The sequence below is a fragment of the Antechinus flavipes genome, chromosome X (genome assembly GCF_016432865.1).
Source record: "Antechinus flavipes isolate AdamAnt ecotype Samford, QLD, Australia chromosome X, AdamAnt_v2, whole genome shotgun sequence".
NCBI lineage: Eukaryota > Metazoa > Chordata > Mammalia > Dasyuromorphia > Dasyuridae > Antechinus > Antechinus flavipes.
The window spans coordinates 31,293,218-31,314,141 of record NC_067404.1 but is presented as its reverse complement, the minus strand read 5'-3'; the positions used below and the strand labels follow the sequence as shown (position 1 = coordinate 31,314,141).

The 20,924-nt window shown below is 43.4% G+C and overlaps 1 protein-coding gene across 1 annotated transcript in view; it reads left to right on the top strand.

Moving 5' to 3' along the window:
- The window catches only part of COL4A5 (collagen type IV alpha 5 chain), a 228,849-nt gene that overhangs the window by 189,406 nt on the left and 18,519 nt on the right, over positions 1-20,924 (top strand). The window contains exons 42-44 of the mRNA XM_051969028.1: positions 9,488-9,612; positions 16,795-16,867; positions 17,160-17,231. Of these exons, the coding sequence (XP_051824988.1) occupies positions 9,488-9,612; positions 16,795-16,867; positions 17,160-17,231 (270 nt within the window). The remainder of the gene's footprint in view (positions 1-9,487; positions 9,613-16,794; positions 16,868-17,159; positions 17,232-20,924) is intronic.

Sequence of the window (20,924 nt, the reverse complement as noted above, 5' to 3'; positions counted from 1 at the left end):
TTGCATTTCTCTGATCAATAATGATTTGGAACACTCTTTCATATGAGTGGTAATAGTTTCAATCTCATCCTCTGAAAATTGTCTGTTCATATCCTTTGACCATTTATCAATTGGAGAATGGCTTGATTTCTTATAAATTTGAGTCAGTTCTCTATATATTTTGGAAATGAGGCCTTTATCAGAACCTTTAACTGTGAAAATGTTTTCCCAGTTTGTTGCTTCCCTTCTAATCTTGTTTGCATTAGTTTTATTTGTACAAAGGCTTTTTAATTTGATGTAATCGAAATTTTCTATTCTGTGATCAGTAATGGTCTCTAGTTCATCTTTGGTCACAAATTTCTTTCTCCTCCACAAGTCTGAGAGATAAACTATTCTATGTTCCTCTAATTTATTTATAGTCTCGTTCTTTATGCCTAGGTCATAGACCCATTTTGATCTTATCTTGGTATATGGTGTTAAGTGTGGGTCCATGCCTAATTTCTGCCATACTAATTTCCAATTATCCCAGCAGTTTTTGTCAAATAATGAATTCTTTTCCCAGAAGTTAGGGGCTTTGGGTTTGTCAAACACTAGATTGCTATAATTGACTATTCTGTCTTGTGAGCCTAGCCTTTTCCACTGATCCACTAATCTATTTCTTAGCCAATACCAAATGGTTTTGGTGACTGCTGCTTTATAATATAATTTTAGATCAGGTACAGCTAGGCCACCTTCATTTGATTTTTTTTTCATTAGTTCCCTTGAGATTCTCGACTTTTTATTGTTCCATATGAATTTTGTTGTTATTTTTTCTAGATCAATAAAATATTTTCTTGGAAGTCTGATTGGTATAGCACTAAATAAATAGATTAGTTTAGGGAGTATTGTCATCTTTATTATGTTCGCTCGGCCGATCCAAGAGCACTTAATATTTTTCCAATTATTTAAGTCTGACTTTATTTGTGTGGAGACTTTTTTATAATTTTGCTCATATAATTCCTGACTTTCCTTTGGTAGATAGATTCCCAAATATTTTATGGTATCAACAGTTATTCTGAATGGAATTTCTCTTTGTATCTCTTGCTGTTGGGTTTTGTTGGTGATGTATAAAAATGCTGAGGATTTATGGGGATTTATTTTGTAGCCAGCTACTTTGCTAAAATTATGAATTATTTCCAATAGCTTTTTGGTAGAATCTCTGGGGTTCTCTAGGTATACCATCATATCATCTGCAAAGAGTGATAGTTTGGTTTCCTCATTGCCTACTCTAATTCCTTTTATATCTTTCTCGACTCTTATTGCCGAGGCTAGTGTTTCTAATACGATATTAAATAATAATGGTGATAGTGGGCAACCTTGCTTCACTCCAGATCTTACTGGGAAAGGTTCCAGTTTTTCCCCATTGCATATGATGCTTACTGATGGTTTTAAATATATGCTCCTGACTATTTTAAGGAAAAGTCCATTTATTCCTATGCTCTCAAGTGTTTTTATTAGGAATGGATGTTGGATTTTATCAAATGCTTTTTCTGCATCTATTGAGATGATCATGTGGTTTTTGTTTGTTTGGTTATTGATATAGTCAATTATGCTAATAGTTTTCCTAATATTGAACCAGCCCTGCATTCCTGGTATAAATCCTACTTGGTCATAGTGTATTATCCTGGTGACAATTTTCTGTAATCTTTTTGCTAATATTTTATTTAAGATTTTAGCATCAATATTCATTAGGGAGATTGGTCTATAATTTTCTTTCTCTGTTTTCAGCCTACCTGGTTTAGGTATCAGTACCATATCTGTGTCATAAAAGGAGTTTGGTAGGACTCCTTCAATCCCTATTTTTTCAAATAGTTTATATAACATTGGAGTTAATTGTTCTTTAAATGTTTGGTAGAATTCACATGTAAATCCATCTGGTCCTGGGGATTTTTTCTTAGGGAGTTGATTGATAGTTTGTTCTATTTCTTTTTCTGAGATGGGACTGTTTAGGATATTTACTTCTTCCTCTGTTAGTTTGGGCAAGCTGTATTTTTGGAGGTATTTTTCTATTTCATTTAAGTTGTCGAATTTATTGGCATAAAGTTGGGCAAAGTAACTCCTAATTATTGCTCTAATTTCCTCTTCGTTAGTGGTGAGTTCTCCCTTTTCATTTTTAAGACTAACAATTTGATTTTCCTCTTTCCTTTTTTTAATCAGATTTACTAAGGGTTTGTCTATTTTGTTGGTTTTTTCATAGAACCAACTCTTAGTTTTATTAATCAATTCAATAGTTTTTTTACTTTCAATTTTATTGATCTCACCTTTTACTTTTAGAATTTCAAGTTTAGTGTTTGACTGGGGGTTTTTAATTTGTTCCTTTTCTAGCATTTTTAGTTGCAAACCCAATTCATTGACCTTCTCTTTCTCTATTTTATACAAATAGGCCTCTAGAGATATGAAATTTCCCCTTATTACCACTTTGGCTGCATCCCATACATTTTGGTATGATGTCTCACTATTATCGTTTTCTTGAGTGAAGTTATTAATTATGTCTATGATTTGCTGTTTCACCCAATCATTCTTTAGTATGAGATTATTTAGTTTCCAATTATTTTTTGGTCTACTTCCCCCTGCTTTTTTGTTGAATGTAATTTTCATTGCATCGTGGTCTGAAAAGGATGCATTTACTATTTCTGCCTTACTACATTTGAGTTTGAGGTTTTTATGTCCTAATATATGGTCAATTTTTGTATAGGTTCCATGAACTGCTGAAAAGAAAGTGTATTCCTTTCTGTCTCCATTACATTTTCTCCAGAGATCTATCATATCTAGCTTTTCTAGTATTCTGTTTACCTCTTTGACTTCTTTCTTATTTATTTTCTGGTTTGATTTATCTAATTCTGAGAGTGCAAGGTTAAGATCTCCCACTATTATAGTTTTACTGTCTATTTCTTCTTGCAGCTCTCTTAGTTTCTCTTTTAAGAATTTAGATGCTACCCCACTTGGTGCATATATGTTTAATATAGATAGTGCTTCATTATCCATGCTACCCTTTAGCAAGATATAGTGTCCTTCCTTATCTCTTTTAATTAGGTCAATTTTTGCTTTAGCTTGATCTGAGATCAGGATGGCTACCCCTGCTTTTTTGACTTCACCTGAAGCATAGTAGATTTTGCTCCAACCTTTTACCTTTAACCTGCATGTATCTCCCCGCTTCAGGTGTGTTTCCTGTAAACAACATATTGTAGGATTCTGGCTTTTAATCCATTCTGCTAACCGCTTCCTCTTTATGGGGGAGTTTACCCCGTTCACATTTATGGTTAGAATGACCAATTCTGTATTACTTGCCATCTTGTTAACCCCGGTTTATGCTTTCCTCCCTTCTTTCCCCTTTCCCCCCCTTCCAAGTATTAAGCTTGTGAGCACCCCTTGCTTCTCACAGCCCTCCCTTTTTAGTGTCCCTCCCCCCGCCTTAGAGTTCCTCCCCCTATCTTACCCCTTTCCCTCCCAGTTCCCGTATTCCCTTCCGCTTAGCTTATTCCTTCCCTTTCCACTTTTCCCTTCTCACTTTTCAATGAGATGGGAGAAGTTTCACCATAGATTGAATATGTCTTAAGATTTTTCACTTAAAGCCAATTCTGAAGGCAGTAAGATACCCACTATATTCATCCCCCTCCATTCTTTCTCTCAGATATAATAGGTTTCCTATGCCTCTTCATGAGATGTACTACCTCCACTTTACCCTTTTTCTGGTACAATGTCCTTTCCACATCAATTTCTAGAACAAGGTATACATGTATTCTTTATACATCTATATAGTCAAAATATAGTTCCCAAGATTAATCTTTACCTTTTAGATTTCTCTTGAGTTCTATATTTGTAGATCAAACTTTTTGTTAAGTTCTGGTTTTTTCATCAGAAATAGATGAAATTCGCTTACTTCGTTGAATGTCCATCTTCTTCCCTGGAAAAAGATGCTCATTCTCGCTGGTAAGTTATTTTTGGTTGCATACCAAGTTCCTTAGCCTTTCGGAATATCATATTCCAGGCCCTTCGATCTTTTAATGTGGATGCTGCCAGATCCTGGGTGATCCTTATTGTGGCTCCTTGATACTTGAATTGGGTTTTTCTAGCTGCTTGCAATATTTTTTCTTTCATCTGAGGGTTCTGGCATTTGGCCACTATATTCCTTGGTGTTTTGATTTTAGGATCCCTTTCAGTGGGTGATCGATGAATCCTTTCAATGTTTATTTTTTCCTCTGTTCCTATGACTTCTGGGCAGTTCTCTTTGATAATTTCCTGGAAGACAGTGTCCAGGCTCTTTTTTTCATCATGCTTTTCTGGGAGTCCAATGATTCTCAGATTGTCTCTCCTGGATCTGTTTTCCAGGTCTGTTGTCTTCCCCAGAAGGTATTTCACATTTTTCTCCATTGTTTGATTTTTTTGGATTTGCTTGACTGATTCTTCTTGTCTCCTCGAGTCATTCAATTCCACTTGTTCAATTCTGATTTTCAGTGAAGTATTCTCTTCACTCACTTTTTTAAAATCTTTCTCTAATTGTCCAATTGAGTTCTTTTGTTCTGTGGAATTTTTTTCCATTTCGCCAATTTTGTTTTTTAGAGAGCTGTTTTCTGTTTCCAGTTCACTAATCCTATTTTTCAAGGATTTTACTTCTTTATCCACTCTCTCTTTAACTTTCTCCAGACTCTTTTCCCATTTTTCTTCTAGCTCCCTTGTGAGAGCCTTTTTAATCACTTCTATGAGGTTCATCTGTGCTGAGGAACAGACAATCTCCTCCTTTGGGGAATCACCTGGGGACTGCCTGTTTTTAGTCTCCTCAGGATTTAGAGTCTGCTCTCTATCTGTATAGAAGCTGTCAAGGGTTAAAGTCCTCTTCAGCTTCTTGCTCATTCTGTCTATTAATCAGAGACAAACTACCAAAGAAAAACAGAAAAAACTGGAGTCTTTCTGTGGGGGGGGGGCTGGGTGTGTTATCGAGCTTCCTCTACAGACTGCAGGGGGCAGCAGTGAGGCACTAGCAGGACTGTGCTGCGCCTGCGCTCTGAGATCCCAGAGCGTGCTGAGTCACTGAGGGGGGGGAAGGGGGGGGGCGGCCAGGTCCTGAGAGACTCCAGCTGTTTGCGGTTGTATTCTTCAGCCCCGGTGTTTTTAGCTTCTCTGCTGGGCTGTTGACTTGCTGCAGGTTCCAAACCTGTAGCGAAGCTCTCCCCGCAGAGACGGCTGCGATCACTCCCCACCCCCTCTCCAGTCTGCTCCCGTGCTCTCACTGCCGCTGCCCTCAGCCTGCGCCCGATCTAAAACCGTCCCAGCCCTCCAGTAAAGACAGACCTTTCTTGGCGGATCTCAAGGATGGCTTCTCTTGGTAACTATTTGTGGGTTTTTTTTCAGTCAAGCATTGATTCAGAGGCTTGTAATGAAGTGGATAGTGAGAGAAAGCGCGGAGCTTATGCAACTGTGAGCCTCCTCTCCGCCATCTTAACCGGAAGTCCGAAGTTCCTTAAACAGCTGATATATATTGGAAGCTATGAATTTTATTTGGGCTGTGGCAATTCTTTGTACCACACCTATTGAATAGGCTGAATCAGATATTATATTTATATTTCCTGGATAATAAGGAGCTATCATGATTGCATACAATTCATTCTGCTGAGTGGATTGAAAAGGAGTTCTGTCTATTCTCTTTATAATTAAGTCAAGAGAGTATACAGCACAAATGTTATGTTTGGATGCATCTGTAAAGAAAGTTGGTCCTTTAAGAGGAACCTTAGAAATCTTTTCTTGAAAAATCCATTGCCAATAATGTAATAGCTGGGTTATCTTTAATGGAGACCCGTGTGCAAAATTTGGAGCCATGGCCAGTAAAATTTGCCACTCTGGGATAGTCTCATGACATACATTAATTTGTGCATTTGTATAAAAGGTATATATCTTGTCAGGTCTTGTCCCAGATAATTGTACTGCTCGCTTAATGGCCTTTAATAAAATTCTAGCCACAAGCATGGGGTAAGAAGTAAGGCTTTGTTCTGGTTGTGCTTGGAGGTTCACCCACTCTGTCACCCTATCTCCTTGATGAAGGACTGCTGTGGGTGTCTCTTTTGTAGCAAAAACTGATATTTCCAAGGGTTTTTGAGTGACTCTTTCAACCACATTGGATAGAGCCAGTTCAACTTCTCTCAAAGTCTCTTGGGCTTCTTTTGTAGGCTGGCATGGTGAGTTTAAAGCACTGTCTCCCCTTAAAATGTAATATAATGGTTGTAACTGATAGGTAGTCAAGCCTAACACTGGTCACATCCATTGGATATCTCCTATCAATTTCTGAAAGTCATTTAAGGTGTTTAGCTTCTCTGTTCTTAAGGAAAGTTTTTGTACTGTAAGCACCTAAGGTTATACTTCATATACTCAATATTGAAAAGGAGCATGTCTTTGAATTTTTTCTGGAGCTATATGCCATTTGTAATTCTTTAGTGTTTCTATGGTCTTTAGTAGACATGCTTCTAACATTTGTTCCTCAGGTGCACACCCCAAGATATCATCCATGTAATATAACAACATAACTTTTGGAAATGCTTTTCTTACTGGAGTAAGAGCAGCAGCAACATACATTTGGCACATAGTGGGGCTATTTTTCATTCCCTGTGGCAAAACTGTCCATCCATATCTTTTATAAGGCTCAGCTAAGTTAACGCTGGGCACTGAAAAGGCAAATCGTTTCATGTCCTCCTTATTTAGAGGGATAGAATAGAAACAATCTTAATATCTATAACCCAAAAAGGCCATTCTCTAGGCAATTGAGAAGGAGATGGAAGTCCAGGCTGAAGAGTTCCCATAGTTTCCATCTGTTCATTTACTTTTCTCAAATCAGTCATCCTCCATTTTCCAGTACTATTACATCACTACAACACAATGAGCACGTGCAACTATTACATCACCATAAGCACCATGCTGTCCTTGATTGAAGTATATCTTTTCAAAGTTCTGGCCCTCTACAATCCCCGTGTATAGAAGTTGCTCTTTTGCCTTTATCTCATAATATTCCTTGATTTAAAATCAAAAACCCTTAAAAGCCCAATTAAGGTACCACCTCCTATATGAATTCTTTCCTTCCCATTTCCTCCCCCTTGTTACCTTCTCTCCCTCTTGAAATTACTTTGTAAATACTCTCTATTTTCTTATATGTGTACATATTTTCCAAGGGCAGCTAGGTAGCACTGCAGTAGTTGGAGTGCCAGGCCTGGGGTCAGGAACACATCTACATGAATTCAAATCTGGGTTCGGGTACTTCCTAGCTGTGTGACCCTGGACAAGTCCCTTAACCCTGTTTACCTCAGTTTCTTCATCTGTCATGAGCTGGAGAAAGAAATGGCAAGCTTCTCCAATGACTCCAGTGTCTTTGCCAAGAAAACCTCAAATGAGGTCATGACTGAACAAACAAAAAGGCCATATTTTCCATATCCCCATATTCAATTGGAGGGCAGAGGTTATATTGCTTTTATCTTTGTAGGTCTGGTGCTTTGCCAATAACAAGAGCTTACTAAATGTTGTTGAAATGTTCAGTGGAGAAAGTGACTAGAAAAAGGACAAGGCAAATATGGCTAATAATGAATATTCAAGATAATTAATGAGATGATAAGAAAGCACTTAGCTGCCATTGGTGAATTCAAGTCTCTCGGCCCAAGTAAACTGTGACCTCAGCTGATGAATGAATTGGCAGATGTGGTTGCCGAGCCACTATAAGTGATAGGTGACTGTATGGAATGAGTGCCTGCCGTAGGACTGGAGAAGACTCCAGATCTTCCCAATCTTCCAAAAAAGGAAATAAAATAGAACCTTATAAACATGTGACCTTGACTTCAGTTCCAGAGAGACCTTTCCTGTCCCCCAAATCCCCTATACCTTCCTTCTGAGATTATCTCCCACTATGTATACATCTTGAATGTACATACATGTTTACATATTGTTTCTCCCCATTTACTTGTGAGCTCTTTGAGGATAGAGACTATGTCCATGCCTTTCTTTCTGTCCTCAGTACTTAGCCTAGTGCCTAGTACATAGTAGATGCTTAATAAATGCTTGTATTTAATGGTTGATGGTGATAATGAAATTCTGGCATATATTACTATAGATATGGTTAATGAGTATCTAGAAAAGAAAGTCGGTGTCACAAAGGTATAATATAGCTTCATCAAGAGTAGACCAGCTGGACTTTTTGTCTATCTGTCTGTCTGTCTGTCTATCTATCTATCAGCCTACCTACCTACTTATCTATCCATCCATCCATCTATCTGCCTACTTAGCTATCTACCTGTCTATCCATCTACCTATCTATCTCCTCATCTGTCCATCACATTATTCATCTATCCATCTCCCTAACTGCCTATCTACTTATTATCCATCCATCCATCCATCCATCCATATCTATCTTCTATCTATCTATCTATCTATCTATCTATCTATCTATCTATTATTAAACTAGTAGATCAGGGGAATTATAAAGATGATTTAATGAGGAAAAAATAAAAATATCTCATTCAATTCTCATGGGAAAGATGAAGAGATATGAGTGAGATGACGGCTGTAGAACCGGCTAAATGGCCAGCCTCCAAGAGTAATCATTGTTACTCTGACATCACCGTGGCAGGAGGTCTCCAGTGGAGTGCCCCAGAGATCTGCGCTTGGCCTTCTTTTGTTTACCATGCTTGTCGGTGACTTGGATAATGACACAGATGGCACATTTACCATTTTGTGGATGGCACAGGTCTAAGAGGGAGAGCTGACACACCGGATGGCAGAGTCAGGATCCAAAAATATTGATCGATTAGAAAATTGGGCTGAATCGAATAAGGTGAAATTTAATTAGGATAAATGCAAAATTATATCCTCTGGTTCAAGAAAAGATTAACTTTACGAGGACCAGGAGAGGGGCATGGCTGGATGGCAGGCTGTCTGGAAAAAATATGGCAGTTTTAGTTTTTTAATGGCCTACAAGCGCCATATAAATCAACAGTGTGATATTGTGACAGAGAAAGCTAATGTGACCTTGGCCTGCCTAAAGAGTGACCTGGTGCCCATAGCCAGGAAGTTGCCAGTCCTCTGCCCTGCTCATATCCTGTCTGGGATTTTCTTTTCATTTCTGGGTGCCATGGTTTAGGAAAGACATTAGGCCAGCATGGTGAAGGTCCTGAAATGCTGGCCAGCTAAAGACCGGAGAAGGGCAGCTCTGAAGGGAGACTAACTCATTGGGGTGGAGTATTTCAGAGTCTGTCACCTGGAAGTTGACAGATTTCAGCTCGATTGTTAAGGGGGAAATTCCCAACAATGAGAGCTACCCACACAGGGTTGAACAAATGGAGGCTGTTTATGCTGGAGAAGAGGAGACTTGGGCAGGAGTTAGGGGTGAGGGGCGGGACACATGGTAATTGTGATATTTTCCAAAAGTTTCTTGCCGGATTTCACCCTCTTGTTATAATGATATAGACATCTGTTTTGTGTTATCAATGTTTTTTTTCAGGGCCTAAAGGTCCCCGGGGTGTCCCTGGAAATGGCCGAGTGAAAGGAAAGAGAGGAGATCCGGGCCTACCTGGGAAGCCCGGTTTGCCTGGTCTCAAAGGAGAACGAGGTCCACCTGGGCCCCAGGTAAGTGTGAGCAGAAGGGCAAAGGGATTCCACGCAGAAGCCAGAGCATTCTGGATAGAAACTCTCCATCGGAAATGTTTTCTTTAGCGATCAGCAATCAGCGTACACCGTGTTCTCTCAGGCCCAGTGGTGAATTCTAAAAGCGGCAGCAGGCCTGGACCCTCCTTGCCCTCTGTGAATCTAATGAGCCTTCGCTGGGTTAGAGCCAGCCTCGTGGTCTGGCCCCTAGCTGCTAATTAGGGACATTTGCTTCATCGAAGGCAAAACCTACCCCAAAGCTTCCTAGAATGTGGAATCCCCTCCCTGTTCCTGCCGCTCCCAATTCTCTGCGCTCTTCCCTGGCAGGAGGAGAAGCCCCTCCTTCTGAGTCCTCAGTATCCACTTTTCCCTCTTCTGCCGCTTTCACACCCCACATCCAAGCTGGCCGCTAGGCCCTGTCAATTCTGCCTCCACAGCTTCTCTTAAATCCATCCCCTTCTCTCTGGTGCCCTTTGTACCACTGCTACCAAAGAACACTGAACCTGGAGTCATGGGGCCTGAATTCAAATTGTACTCTGCCACTTATTAGCCTGTGACCTTAGCCAAGCCACGTCCACTCTGTGGGTCTCAGTTTCCTAAACTGTAAAATGAGAGGCTTAGATGTCATCTCTAAAGCCTCTTCCTGCTCTACAAGTAGGACTCTACAAATGACCTAGAATAGCCCATAAGAGCCCTGGAACTGATCTTATTGCCTCCGGCCTCTTCTTCCTATAACACACTGAGGTAAATGGGGTTAAGTGACTTGCACAGAATCATTCAGCTAGTAAGTATATGAGGTCAGATTGGAACTCAGAAAGTCTTTCTTGACTCCAGGCTCGGGCAGTTTATTCACTGTGGCACCTAGCTGTTTGCACAGACCTGCCGCACATCAGTTCAATTCACTTGTAAGTTGAGATATCACCCTCCTGATGTCATTGATCCTCTTCAAGAATGAAGGATGAACAACAATCTGTGAATAGTAGTAGCTGCCCCATTGGGGACCTGTCTACTTCTAGTTAGGCAATGCTGTTCTTTCTTTCCCTCCTTTCCTTCCTTCCTTTTTTTCCTCCCTCCCTCCCTTCTTTCCTTCTATCCTTCTTCCTATTTCCTTCCATTTTCCTTCTTCCCTCCCTCCTTCCTTCCTTCCTTCCCTTCCTCTGTCTATGTGAGGAATCATACCTTTACATTTGGATTCTCTGCCCAAAGTAATATAAATTTTGATTGCTTAAATCCCTCAAGATATCTAGGGGTTTGGGGGCTAGCTTTTTTCTAGCCCCCACTTATTTATTCTATCTACAACATCACCAAATTCTATCGGATTTTCCTTCTCAATGACTCTTACCATTTTCCTGCTAGAATTGGTCCTTTCTTAATGCTGAGCCGAACTGTTCTTACTCTTCGTTGGTCTCCCAGCAAACACCACCACTAGATCAGGGGCACTAAGGCACATGTCTGTCCCTTTCATACCTCTGCTCCAATTCCTTCAGTGGCTCCCTATTGCTTACAGCAGAAAGAACCAAAACTGTAACCTAATATTCAGTACCCACAATGAGTTGATTATAGCCTACCTCATGTGTAGATGAGATCCCTTCCAGCTCCATATCTAGGAGCCCATGTGTGGCCTTCCCCTCTCTGGGTCTCAATTTCCTCTTCCGTAAAAGGAGGGGATTGGACCATAGCCTCTGAGGTTCCTTTCAGTTCTACACCTAGGATCCTATGGGTAATCTTAGGCCTCAACTTCCCTCCGTGTAAAATGAGGTGGGTTGGGCTAACTAGCCCCTTAAGTCCCTTCTGGATCTAGATCTAGGAGCTGATGTGTGAGCTTGTGGAAGTCACTTCACCTCCCTGGCCTAAGTTTCCTCATCTGTAAAAATGAGGGCAATTGGACTGGCCGGAAGCTGCGGATCCTTCTAGCTCCATATTTGTGATTCTGTGATTTCCCTTTGGAGGAAGGTCTTCAGCATGGACCTTAAGCCTCTGGGCCTGATCTTGTGCTGTCTGCCATTTTTTATCTAGTCTTTTTCTTGAATTCAGTCAATGCAGCCACATTCAATTAGTCTCTAAAACATGGGCATGCCCTGCTTGAACCCCTTCAATGGCTCCCCATCACTTGGAGGTTAAAAGAGCATTCTCTAAGTCAGAAAGGACGCCGCCGGACATTGTCCAGCAGCTCCTTCAACATTTGACAGACGGTTTTAATTTAATATTCCGGATAAATATGTCTGGCTCCCACTCGCTCTGCCCAGCCCACACGCCATACACAGTGGCCCGATAAAGCCTCAAGGATCACGTTTGAGGGTCCGGCCCTCGCCCTGGTCCCTCGTGACGGAGATGCGGACTCCTCCCGGAACACTCACTCACACGTATACTCTACACATCCACACGTTTACACACATGCATATACATATATACGCAGGCACACGTGCATGTGCGCATACATACATGCACAAACACATCTACACTAGCTAACGTTTATGTAGCACCTACTACGTGTCAGGCATGGCACAGTGATTATCTCCTTCGATCATTATAATAACCCTGGGAGATAGCTGCAGTTATGATCCCCTGTTTTACAGAAAGACAAACTGAGGCAAACAGAGATAAAGTGACTTGCCCAGATTCAGAGAGCTAGTTTGTGTCTGAGAGTGGATTTGAACTCAGTTCTTCCCGACTCCAGGTTTGGTGCTCTAGCCACTGAGCCATCAGCTACCTCTGATAGTCATACACACACACATACACATAAATGGACATATATATAGACATATACAAACATATACATGTGTACGTCCATGCCCACAGGACTCATACATACACATATGCTTAAACACATACAACACACACATGTATCCACACATATAGCACAATATACATGTACGTGTGCTCACATATGCATGTATCTACATATACATGATGTACACAATGCACATGCATGCACATGCCAGCAATACGATACACACATGCACATGTATAGATGAGCATGTATATGCTTGCACAATACACATTGCAATAGCCACTCACGCATGTACTTACACACATGCACATAGTTCCCTGCCCGCACACACGTGCTTAGGGATGCATAGTAATTACCTGTGACACACACATGCACTCAGACAGACACAACGCTCATAGGGGCACACGCAAACAGCGGGCAGACACACGTGCACCCACATGTACACAGGGGCACATTTCCACAATAGACACCTACAGTGCACACATATGCACGCCTGCTCACCACTGTACAGACGCACAACAGAGACCCACGCATACATGCACGCACACACGTCCACTCTGCAAGCGCGGGGCTTCTTCTCAGGCTCACATTGGACACTGCCGGGGAGCGCAGGCCCACAAGGGGCCTTCTGTTCCCCAGCTGCTCAGGCCTCTCTGAGCGGCTTTCTTGCAGGTGCCTGGGAACAATTGGCATTCCCTGCCACTCCCCCTCTCTCCATGAGGCTCTGTTCTCTTTCTTGATTTTTTCCTCTGCAGAGGCTCTCAGGAGAGGCACTGTGTTATAGTGGCTAGCCATCTGGAGGCCTCAGAGCCAAGAGGATTTGGGTTCAAGTCTCACCCCTGGCCTATTCTGGCTGGGCCACCCAGGACAAGCCTTTAATTTCTTGGGATTTTTTCTCTATTGCACCTCTGAACCCTCCCAGGATATCTTGGGCTTTATTGGCTAAATTTCTTTCTTAAGGATCATGCTTTAAATCAGAACCAATCTGATTTTAATTGGCCACCAATAGGTCCTAGGCCAAGTCTCAATTGGTCATTGGATACTGATTGACTGGGACTGAATGCAAATAGCAGTCACCTCTGCTTGGCAAGAAACGCTGAGGGTCTTCCCCTCCCAGACACACACACACACACACACACACACACACACACACACACACACTCTCTCTCTCTCTCTCTCTCTCTCTCTCTCTCTCTTCTTTCTCTTTCTTTCTTTTTCTCTTTATCTTTCTTTCTTTCTCTTTTTCTCTTTCTCTCTCCCTTCCTCCCTCCCTCCATCCCTTCTTTCCTTCCTTTCCTTCCTTCATTCCTTCCATCCTTCCTTCCTTTTCTACTTTTTTCTTCATTCATTTAGATTTCTTTGCATTAGGTAAAAGAGAATATTCTTGGCCTCCATTGCTACCTAGCCTTAATCACCGAATGGGTATTGCCTCCGTCAAACTGAGCCCCATTGAAGACTTTATGAGGCCTCCCATTTCATCCAGGGCCATCTCCCATGATCCTGATCTCCATCTTGGGACCTCAGGCTAATCTCTAAAGGTCTAAATCAAAGAGCAGTCACCCCTCTGCATTGACCTGCGGAGTTTCCTCCCTGGCAGTCCCTCGTCTTGGTGAGGTGCCAAGTGTTATCCCCTCACCTCCAGTCAAACAAACGAGCGTGTCTTTCAGCTCTCTCCCCCTTCCCTTCTATTTCTGTAGTGGCCATCCTTATCGCCCAGAATATTGTAGCAGCCGCGTAATTGATCTAGCCGCCTCGGGCCCTCTCTCTGTGCAGTATATCACCCGGCTCTGGTGAGCTCTCCTAGGGGACTGCCAAGCTCCTCGCCCCTGTCTCTTCAGCCTCTCCTTCTTCACATCTGTCCTAGAGCTAGCCGTTAATCTGGTGTCATGTAACATCCCTGCTGGAGACTTTAAAGCGGGTCCCTATGGCTCGTGGCATCCTTTCCCGGCCCTTCAGCCTGTTATTCGAGGCCCTCCGGCAAACGCTTCCTGTCTTATCTCTCCACTCGCTAACCTTCATTTTCTTTTTTCCCTGACGCAGTTTCTCTGCCCCAGCCAAGCTAGGCTGGATGCCATCTCCCATAAACATTTTTCTTATTCCGAGACAGGAGTGCCTCTGCCTCGTCTGCCCACCCAAAATGGTCCTCCCCAGTTCTCTCTACCAATCCGTGTTCTTCATCTCTTGCTTTCATCTCATCTCGAGGAAGCCTTCCTTGATTAGCCCCACATGATGGATTATTGCTGTCAAAATTCCACTTTGAGAAACTCGGAACTAAATTCAGTTCAATAAGCTTGAGAGCTTTATTCCTTGGCGCATAGGTAGATGCTGGCTACCAATAGTGCTGAGACAGTTGGAACTGGAGTTTGCTCTCGGAGCCAATGAAACACATCCTTCTTTTTGATGTGCGCTCGATGGACAGTCGATTTACAATCACATGATTAGCAAGCTGGTAGTGTAGTCATTTTCCACATATAGCTCCAACTTAACAACCTCATAGAAAATAGAGATACACCCGACTGAGAGTAACTAATGCTGAATTTGTAAGGAGACAGAGACGCTTCCGAAGGTAAAAGGCTCCTGAATGAACTTCAGAGAGCTTAAACACTTCCAGATCCCACTCTCTTTTCCCAAGCTACCTGGTGGGTACCACAAGAACGAGGAGCATCGGCTCTGTGGTACGAGGCAGCCTCATTGGCTATGCGTTATGACGCAGCCTCTGCCCTTTGACCCTCAGTCCCAGCGATCCGGACCTCCCCGCGTGCCGCCAGCATCGGAAGACATTGATTCTGCCCGGCCGTGGTGTACATCTGTGTGGAGGGGAGGGGAGAAGAGGAAGGATGGCATCATAGAGCTGGCTAGAGGGGACGTGCCTGATGAAAAGGGAAGCTAGAAATCCAGATGGAATCAGTCATCTCCATACAGAGCTTACTATGGGCAGGGATCCATTAGGGGCCCCATACCTCCCAACCTAAAAGAGCCTTGGGGGGGGAGGGCGGTCTCTGTAGTAGTCAAGGGAAGAGCCAAATAAGGGAGAAAGCCAGAAACAAGACAGTAAGCACGTAAGAAAAAGGCAGATGGGAAAACATTGTACATGGCAACAACAAGATTATACAATGATCAATTCTGATGGACGTGGCTCTTCTCAACAATGAGATGGATAATTTTGTGATGGAGAGAGCCATCTACACCCAGACAGAGGACTGTGGGAACTGAGGGTGGATCACAACATAATATTTTCCCTTTTTTGTTGTGGTTTGCTCGCAAGTTGCTTTTTTCTTTTTTTCTTTTTCCTTTTAGATCTGATTTTTTTCTTATGCAGCAAGATAATTGTGGGAATATATATAGAAGAATTTCACATGTTTAACCTCTATTGGATTTCTTGCCATCTAGGGGAGAGGATGGGGGGGAAGGGAGGGAAAAAATTTGGAACACAAGGTTTTGCAAGGGTGAATGTTTAAAATGATCCAAGCATATGTTTTGAAAATAAAAAGCTTTCATAAAAAGTATATAAAAAGAAAAAAAAGAAAAAGGTACAATTTATATAAAAAGGAAAAAAAGAAAAAGGAAAAAGGTACAAAAGAAGAAAGTCCAAGAGAATAGTGTAGATTATAAGAGCAAAAGTGAGGCTCGTGGCAATAAAAGGAAAATGGAGACACAATTTCAAAAAGGGTTATCATGTATTGAATAAGTATTATATTATAAAAGAAAATGAACCAAAAATTCCCACTGGGGAAAAATACTGAAGAATTCTATGTACTCAGCAGACTACACGGTAAATGTGGTGACCAACTCAAGAGTAGTTCAACATTTAAACTCATTTTTAAAAATTGTATCAGGATAGAAATTATATTGGAAAATAATTCTCAAAGCAGAATTGATGAAGGACAACAGAGTAGATATTTTGCAACATATGATTGAGAATCTCTTCAGAGAATTATGGCCTCTAAAAAACAGAATGACAGGTTTAGAACCCTCCCCACCCCCCAAAAATAGAAAATTGGGTAGAATAGAAACAAAAGAAAGTAACTTTGAAAGAATGTGAACTCTCAAAACAAAGTCACTGTTCTGTTCTTTAAGAAATGGTGAATATGAAGAATTCAGAGAAGTATGAGATAACCTTAAACAGTATAAAATTAGTCAAACCAAGGAAACAATATATACAACTACAATGGAAATGGAAAGAATAGTCGTAGTAAACTAATCACTGTGAGATAGCATGGCCGTGTGGGTAGGCCAGTGAACTTGTAGTCAGAAAAACCTGGGTTCATAGTCCTGCCCAGTCCTGGGTAAATCCCCCTTTCTGGGACTCAGTTTCTTCATGTGCAAAGTGAAGGAGTTGGACCTCCAAAACAGGCAAGGATATGCATTTCCCTACTTTTGTTGGGGAGGACTATCATCGTCCCCCATGATTAAGAGAGCTCTCTTTTTTTCAGGGTGATCCTGGGTGGCCAGGGTTCATTGGAATGAAGGGGAATCCTGGTATCCAAGGTATCCCGGGATCCCAAGGTATTTCTTTTTTTTCATTGTTTTTTCTTTTTTTCTTTTTTTCTTTCTTTCTTTCTTTCTTTCTTTCTTTCTTTCTTTCTTTCTTTCTTTCTTTCTTTCTTTCTTTCTTTCTTTCTTTCTTTCTTTCTTTTTTTTTTATTCCAAGGTTTTTCAAGAAATCATTTTTGAACCACCTTCTGGCTGCTAGTGGTGCCAGTTTAGGTCTTCAGAGACCCCAGTGGCCCATCGTGGGTCTTTTGGGGGGAGAGGCAGGCCTGCATTTTCACAGAGCTTGTGACGGTTTGCTTTGCAGGGATGAAGGGTCCCTCCGGTGCTCCTGGTTCAGCCGGCCCTGCAGGGGCTCCGGGCCCTAGAGGCCCTTCAGGTAAGACTCCAATCATCGCTTGTCTTTCCCAAACCAGTTATTTTCTGTGTGATTACAGTGTTGGAGCTTCTATCAGCTAGGCAGCTTAGAAAAATCACTTTGTCTCCCGGGCCTCAGTTTACTCCTCTGGTTGCAGGGACAAACCAGATTGTGGCCTTTTTTTGTATCCCCAGGGCTTGGCACAAAGCCTGACACATAGTAAGTCAGTGATTCTGACCTTTCACCTGCTCCCCAGTGGCTTTGTTTGACTAGGACTCTAGTCTCCATCACAGGTATGGCTTCCATTGGCTTTGCTCCGGCCTGGGAGTGACCCTCACGGCAGCAGGCCCAGCATCTTTTCTGGTCTTCTCTGCACACCCAAAGGGGAATCTGCTCCCCAAGTAGACAAACACACCAAAGGGAGACCCCAAGCCCGGGCCTTTCACCAGGGACCTCCCTCTGTTTTGTTTTCAAGGCCTTCTTTAGCCCTGCAGGCCCCATGGACCATCCCGGGAGCCCTGATCCTTAAGACCTTCCTTCCTCCATCTCCGCTCCCTGTGCTTTACAAAGGATCATGGCCAGCTGGGTGGGCTGTGGAGCTGGGGGTGGGGGAACTCTGCTGTTGCTGCAGACTCGGCTTAGAGGGATAACAGCTAGGATGGGATCATGTCATCCCAGCCCCAAACGTCTTGTCCACGCTAAACTTAGCCCACCCCAGTCCACCCAAAACTAGATATGTTCAAGTCATTTCTGAGCCATACACAAGCTCCCCCACAATCTTCTCCCCCCATCTCTCTGCAACGCCAAAAGAGCTGTAGAGCTCAGCAGATTTTCCTAAACTACTCTTTCCTTTCTCTCTTTTTCTCTCTCCCTGTCTACTTCCCTCCCTTCCCACTTTTTCCTTCCTCTCTCTCCTGCTCTTCCTCTCAGCATTCCTCTTGTACTTTCTTGCCCCTCTCCATCTCTCCCTCAGCTTCTGTCTCTCCCAGATTCTCTCCCTGTCTCCCAGCTTCTGTATCTCCTTATCTCTCCCAGCTTCCCTTTCTCCATCTCCCAGCTTCTGTCTCTCCCTGTCTCCCAGCTTCTGTCTCTCCCTTTCTCTCCCTGTCTCTCCCAGCTTCTCTCCCTGTCTCTCCCAGCTTCCCTTTTCTCCCTGTCTCCCAGCTTGTTTCTCTCCTTGTGTCTCCCAGCTTCTCTCCCCCTCCCTCTCTTCCTCCTCCTTTCTTTCCTTCTTGCCTAGCTTCTCTCTCCATTTCTCCCTTTCTCCCCTTCCCTCTCTCCTCTGCCTCCTTCTCTCCCTCCTCTGCCTCCTTCTCTCCCTCCTCCCTCTCTGTCTGCCCTAATAGCCACCTTCAGTGTCTTTGGCTCCAGGCCACCTGGCTACCCTTTGTGTGCCCCCCAAACCGTGGGCCGTGACCCTCCGGGCCTCTGCCCCCCACGGGCAGAGAGGCTCTGGCTGGCCTATTGGCACCAAGGTCCCCGCTTCCCAATTCCCAATCTTGTTTCAAGTGGCTCATTCCAAGCTCCCTGAAGCACTACCAGGCTTGAGAACAGAAGCCTTTTCCCCAGGAGCCTCCCCTTCCCCAGAGGCTCAAGGAACAGGACAGGGCTCCCCAGGAGGGAGCCACACTCTGCAACTCGGGAGGCCAAGGCCTCCATCGTCCTCTCCCCCTCCCCCCCGCCCCCCTGTGAGTCCCTCGGAGGGGCCCTGGGATCAACCTTTCCTGTCTCTCTGCCTTCCTCTGCAGCTCTTGGGAGGAGGGGGAGGGGTGGACTAGAAGTTAATCAGCAAAATTTCCGTGGGCCCTGGCAACAGGCCGGGACACGGAGCTGCCTCCCAGAGCCCTGCATCCCAGACTGGGAGAGCCAGAGGCTCTTAGAAATCACCTCCACCGGGGCCCTTGTTGAATAGGGGAGGGAACTGAAGGCCCGGTTCAAGGTCATGTGAAATTGGCAAGTGTGGCTGTCGAACCATTGTCAGGACTCCTTGAAAGCTCATGGGGAGACTGTGCCTACTTGTTACAAGGGTTTTGTTTTGCTCTTTCTTCACTGGGGCAGGGGGAGGTAGAAGGGAAAGAAAATGGATTTTTGTTAATTGAAAAAAATTAAATTTAATTAAAAAAGAAAGATCACAGCTAATCGGAGAGGTACTCCGGGCCCAGAGAAGGTCAAACTGCCCGATTGTCCAAAAGAATTGGGGCCGGGGCTGAGGGGGGGTGGAGGGGGGAAGCGGAGAGATTGAAGACTGGAGGCTCCCATGCTTGACTTCGGTTCCTGGGAAAATTCTAGTCTGTGAGAATAAGGGGGGGGCTGAGTTGAAAAGAAAACTGCCCTCCCCCAAAGAGTGAGCCTCATTGAGAGCAGGTCACACCGGACCACACCGGTTTCCTCTGCTGCTGAGGTTACTAGTCTCTCATAATCAGGGAAATGCTGTCCATACTTTTTATCAAAATTTCAGTCAAGCATATGATAGTTTCTCATGCTCTTCTAGTGGCCAAATGGCCAGGGGTGGGCGGTACTGTGGTCTGATGTTGGCTCTGAAGGAGGTCTTCCTGCAGTGCTTCAGGCATCTGGACTTGTCACTATGCTGCTTAACACCTTTATCAGTGACTTGGATAAAGACATTCAGAACATCTTTCCTCACATTTGCCAGTGTCCCGAAGCTGGGAAGACGAGCTAACGCAAAGGAGGACTGAGTCAGGATCCACAGAGATCTCAATAGCCTTGAATGTTGGGTTGAATCAAATCCAATGAAATTCAGTAGAGGTCATTGTAGAGTCTGACTCTTGGGTTTTAAAAAATGAGCTTTACATGATATTTGTGGGAAATACATATAGAAAAATTGCACATGTTTAACATATATTGGATTACTCGCTGTCTAGGGGAAGAGACGGGGAAGGGAGAGGGAAATGAGAACATGAGATTTTGCAAGGGTGAATCTTGAAAATTATTCATGAATATATTTTGAAAATAATGAGCTTTAATAAAAAAAAATGAGCTTGACAAGGATCAGGTGGGGGAAGGGTGGCTATTGACAATTTAAAAGAAATTAGGAGTTCAGAGTAAATCACATGCTACATGAGTCAAGAGTGTGATGTGATCAAAAAACCCCACAAATAAAAAGAAATGCCATCTTGGATTTCAGGAAAGAGGGGCAGAGTTTCCAGCAATGAGGAGATTCTGGGCCCACCCTATAGGTTGCATCTGGAGCCCTGTGTTCAGTTCTGGGAGCCATGTTGTAGAAAGAGTGTTGAAAAACTGTAGCATGTCCAGAACTCAGTCAGGGTGATGATGCTCTTGGAGACCATGCTATGTGAGGCTGAAAAAACTGGGGATCTTCAGGCAAGATGATGGGCACCACAAGCAAAAAGAAAGATAACCTCTCCCCTTAAGGAACTGGCAATCTGATAGGAAAAGATAGTGTCCAAACATGAGGGAAAGGGGACAGGAGAAGGGACCCACACAAGAGCCCGGTGTCCAAGACTACAAGGTCAGAAGCTTGAGCCAGGAGAGAAATGAACATTGGCTGACCTGGATCCCTTTTTAAAATGGAGGAGCTCCCTCCTTAGGAAGAGCCTTATGAATGAGAGAAGGAGGCAGACAAAGAAGGTAGAAGAATATTCCCAGGATGAAAAGGTCCCAGGCTCCGTGGGAAGTTCCAGCGAGAGCTAGTAGCTGAGATTTTAGCCTAGAAAAGAGCAGGTCCCCACAGTA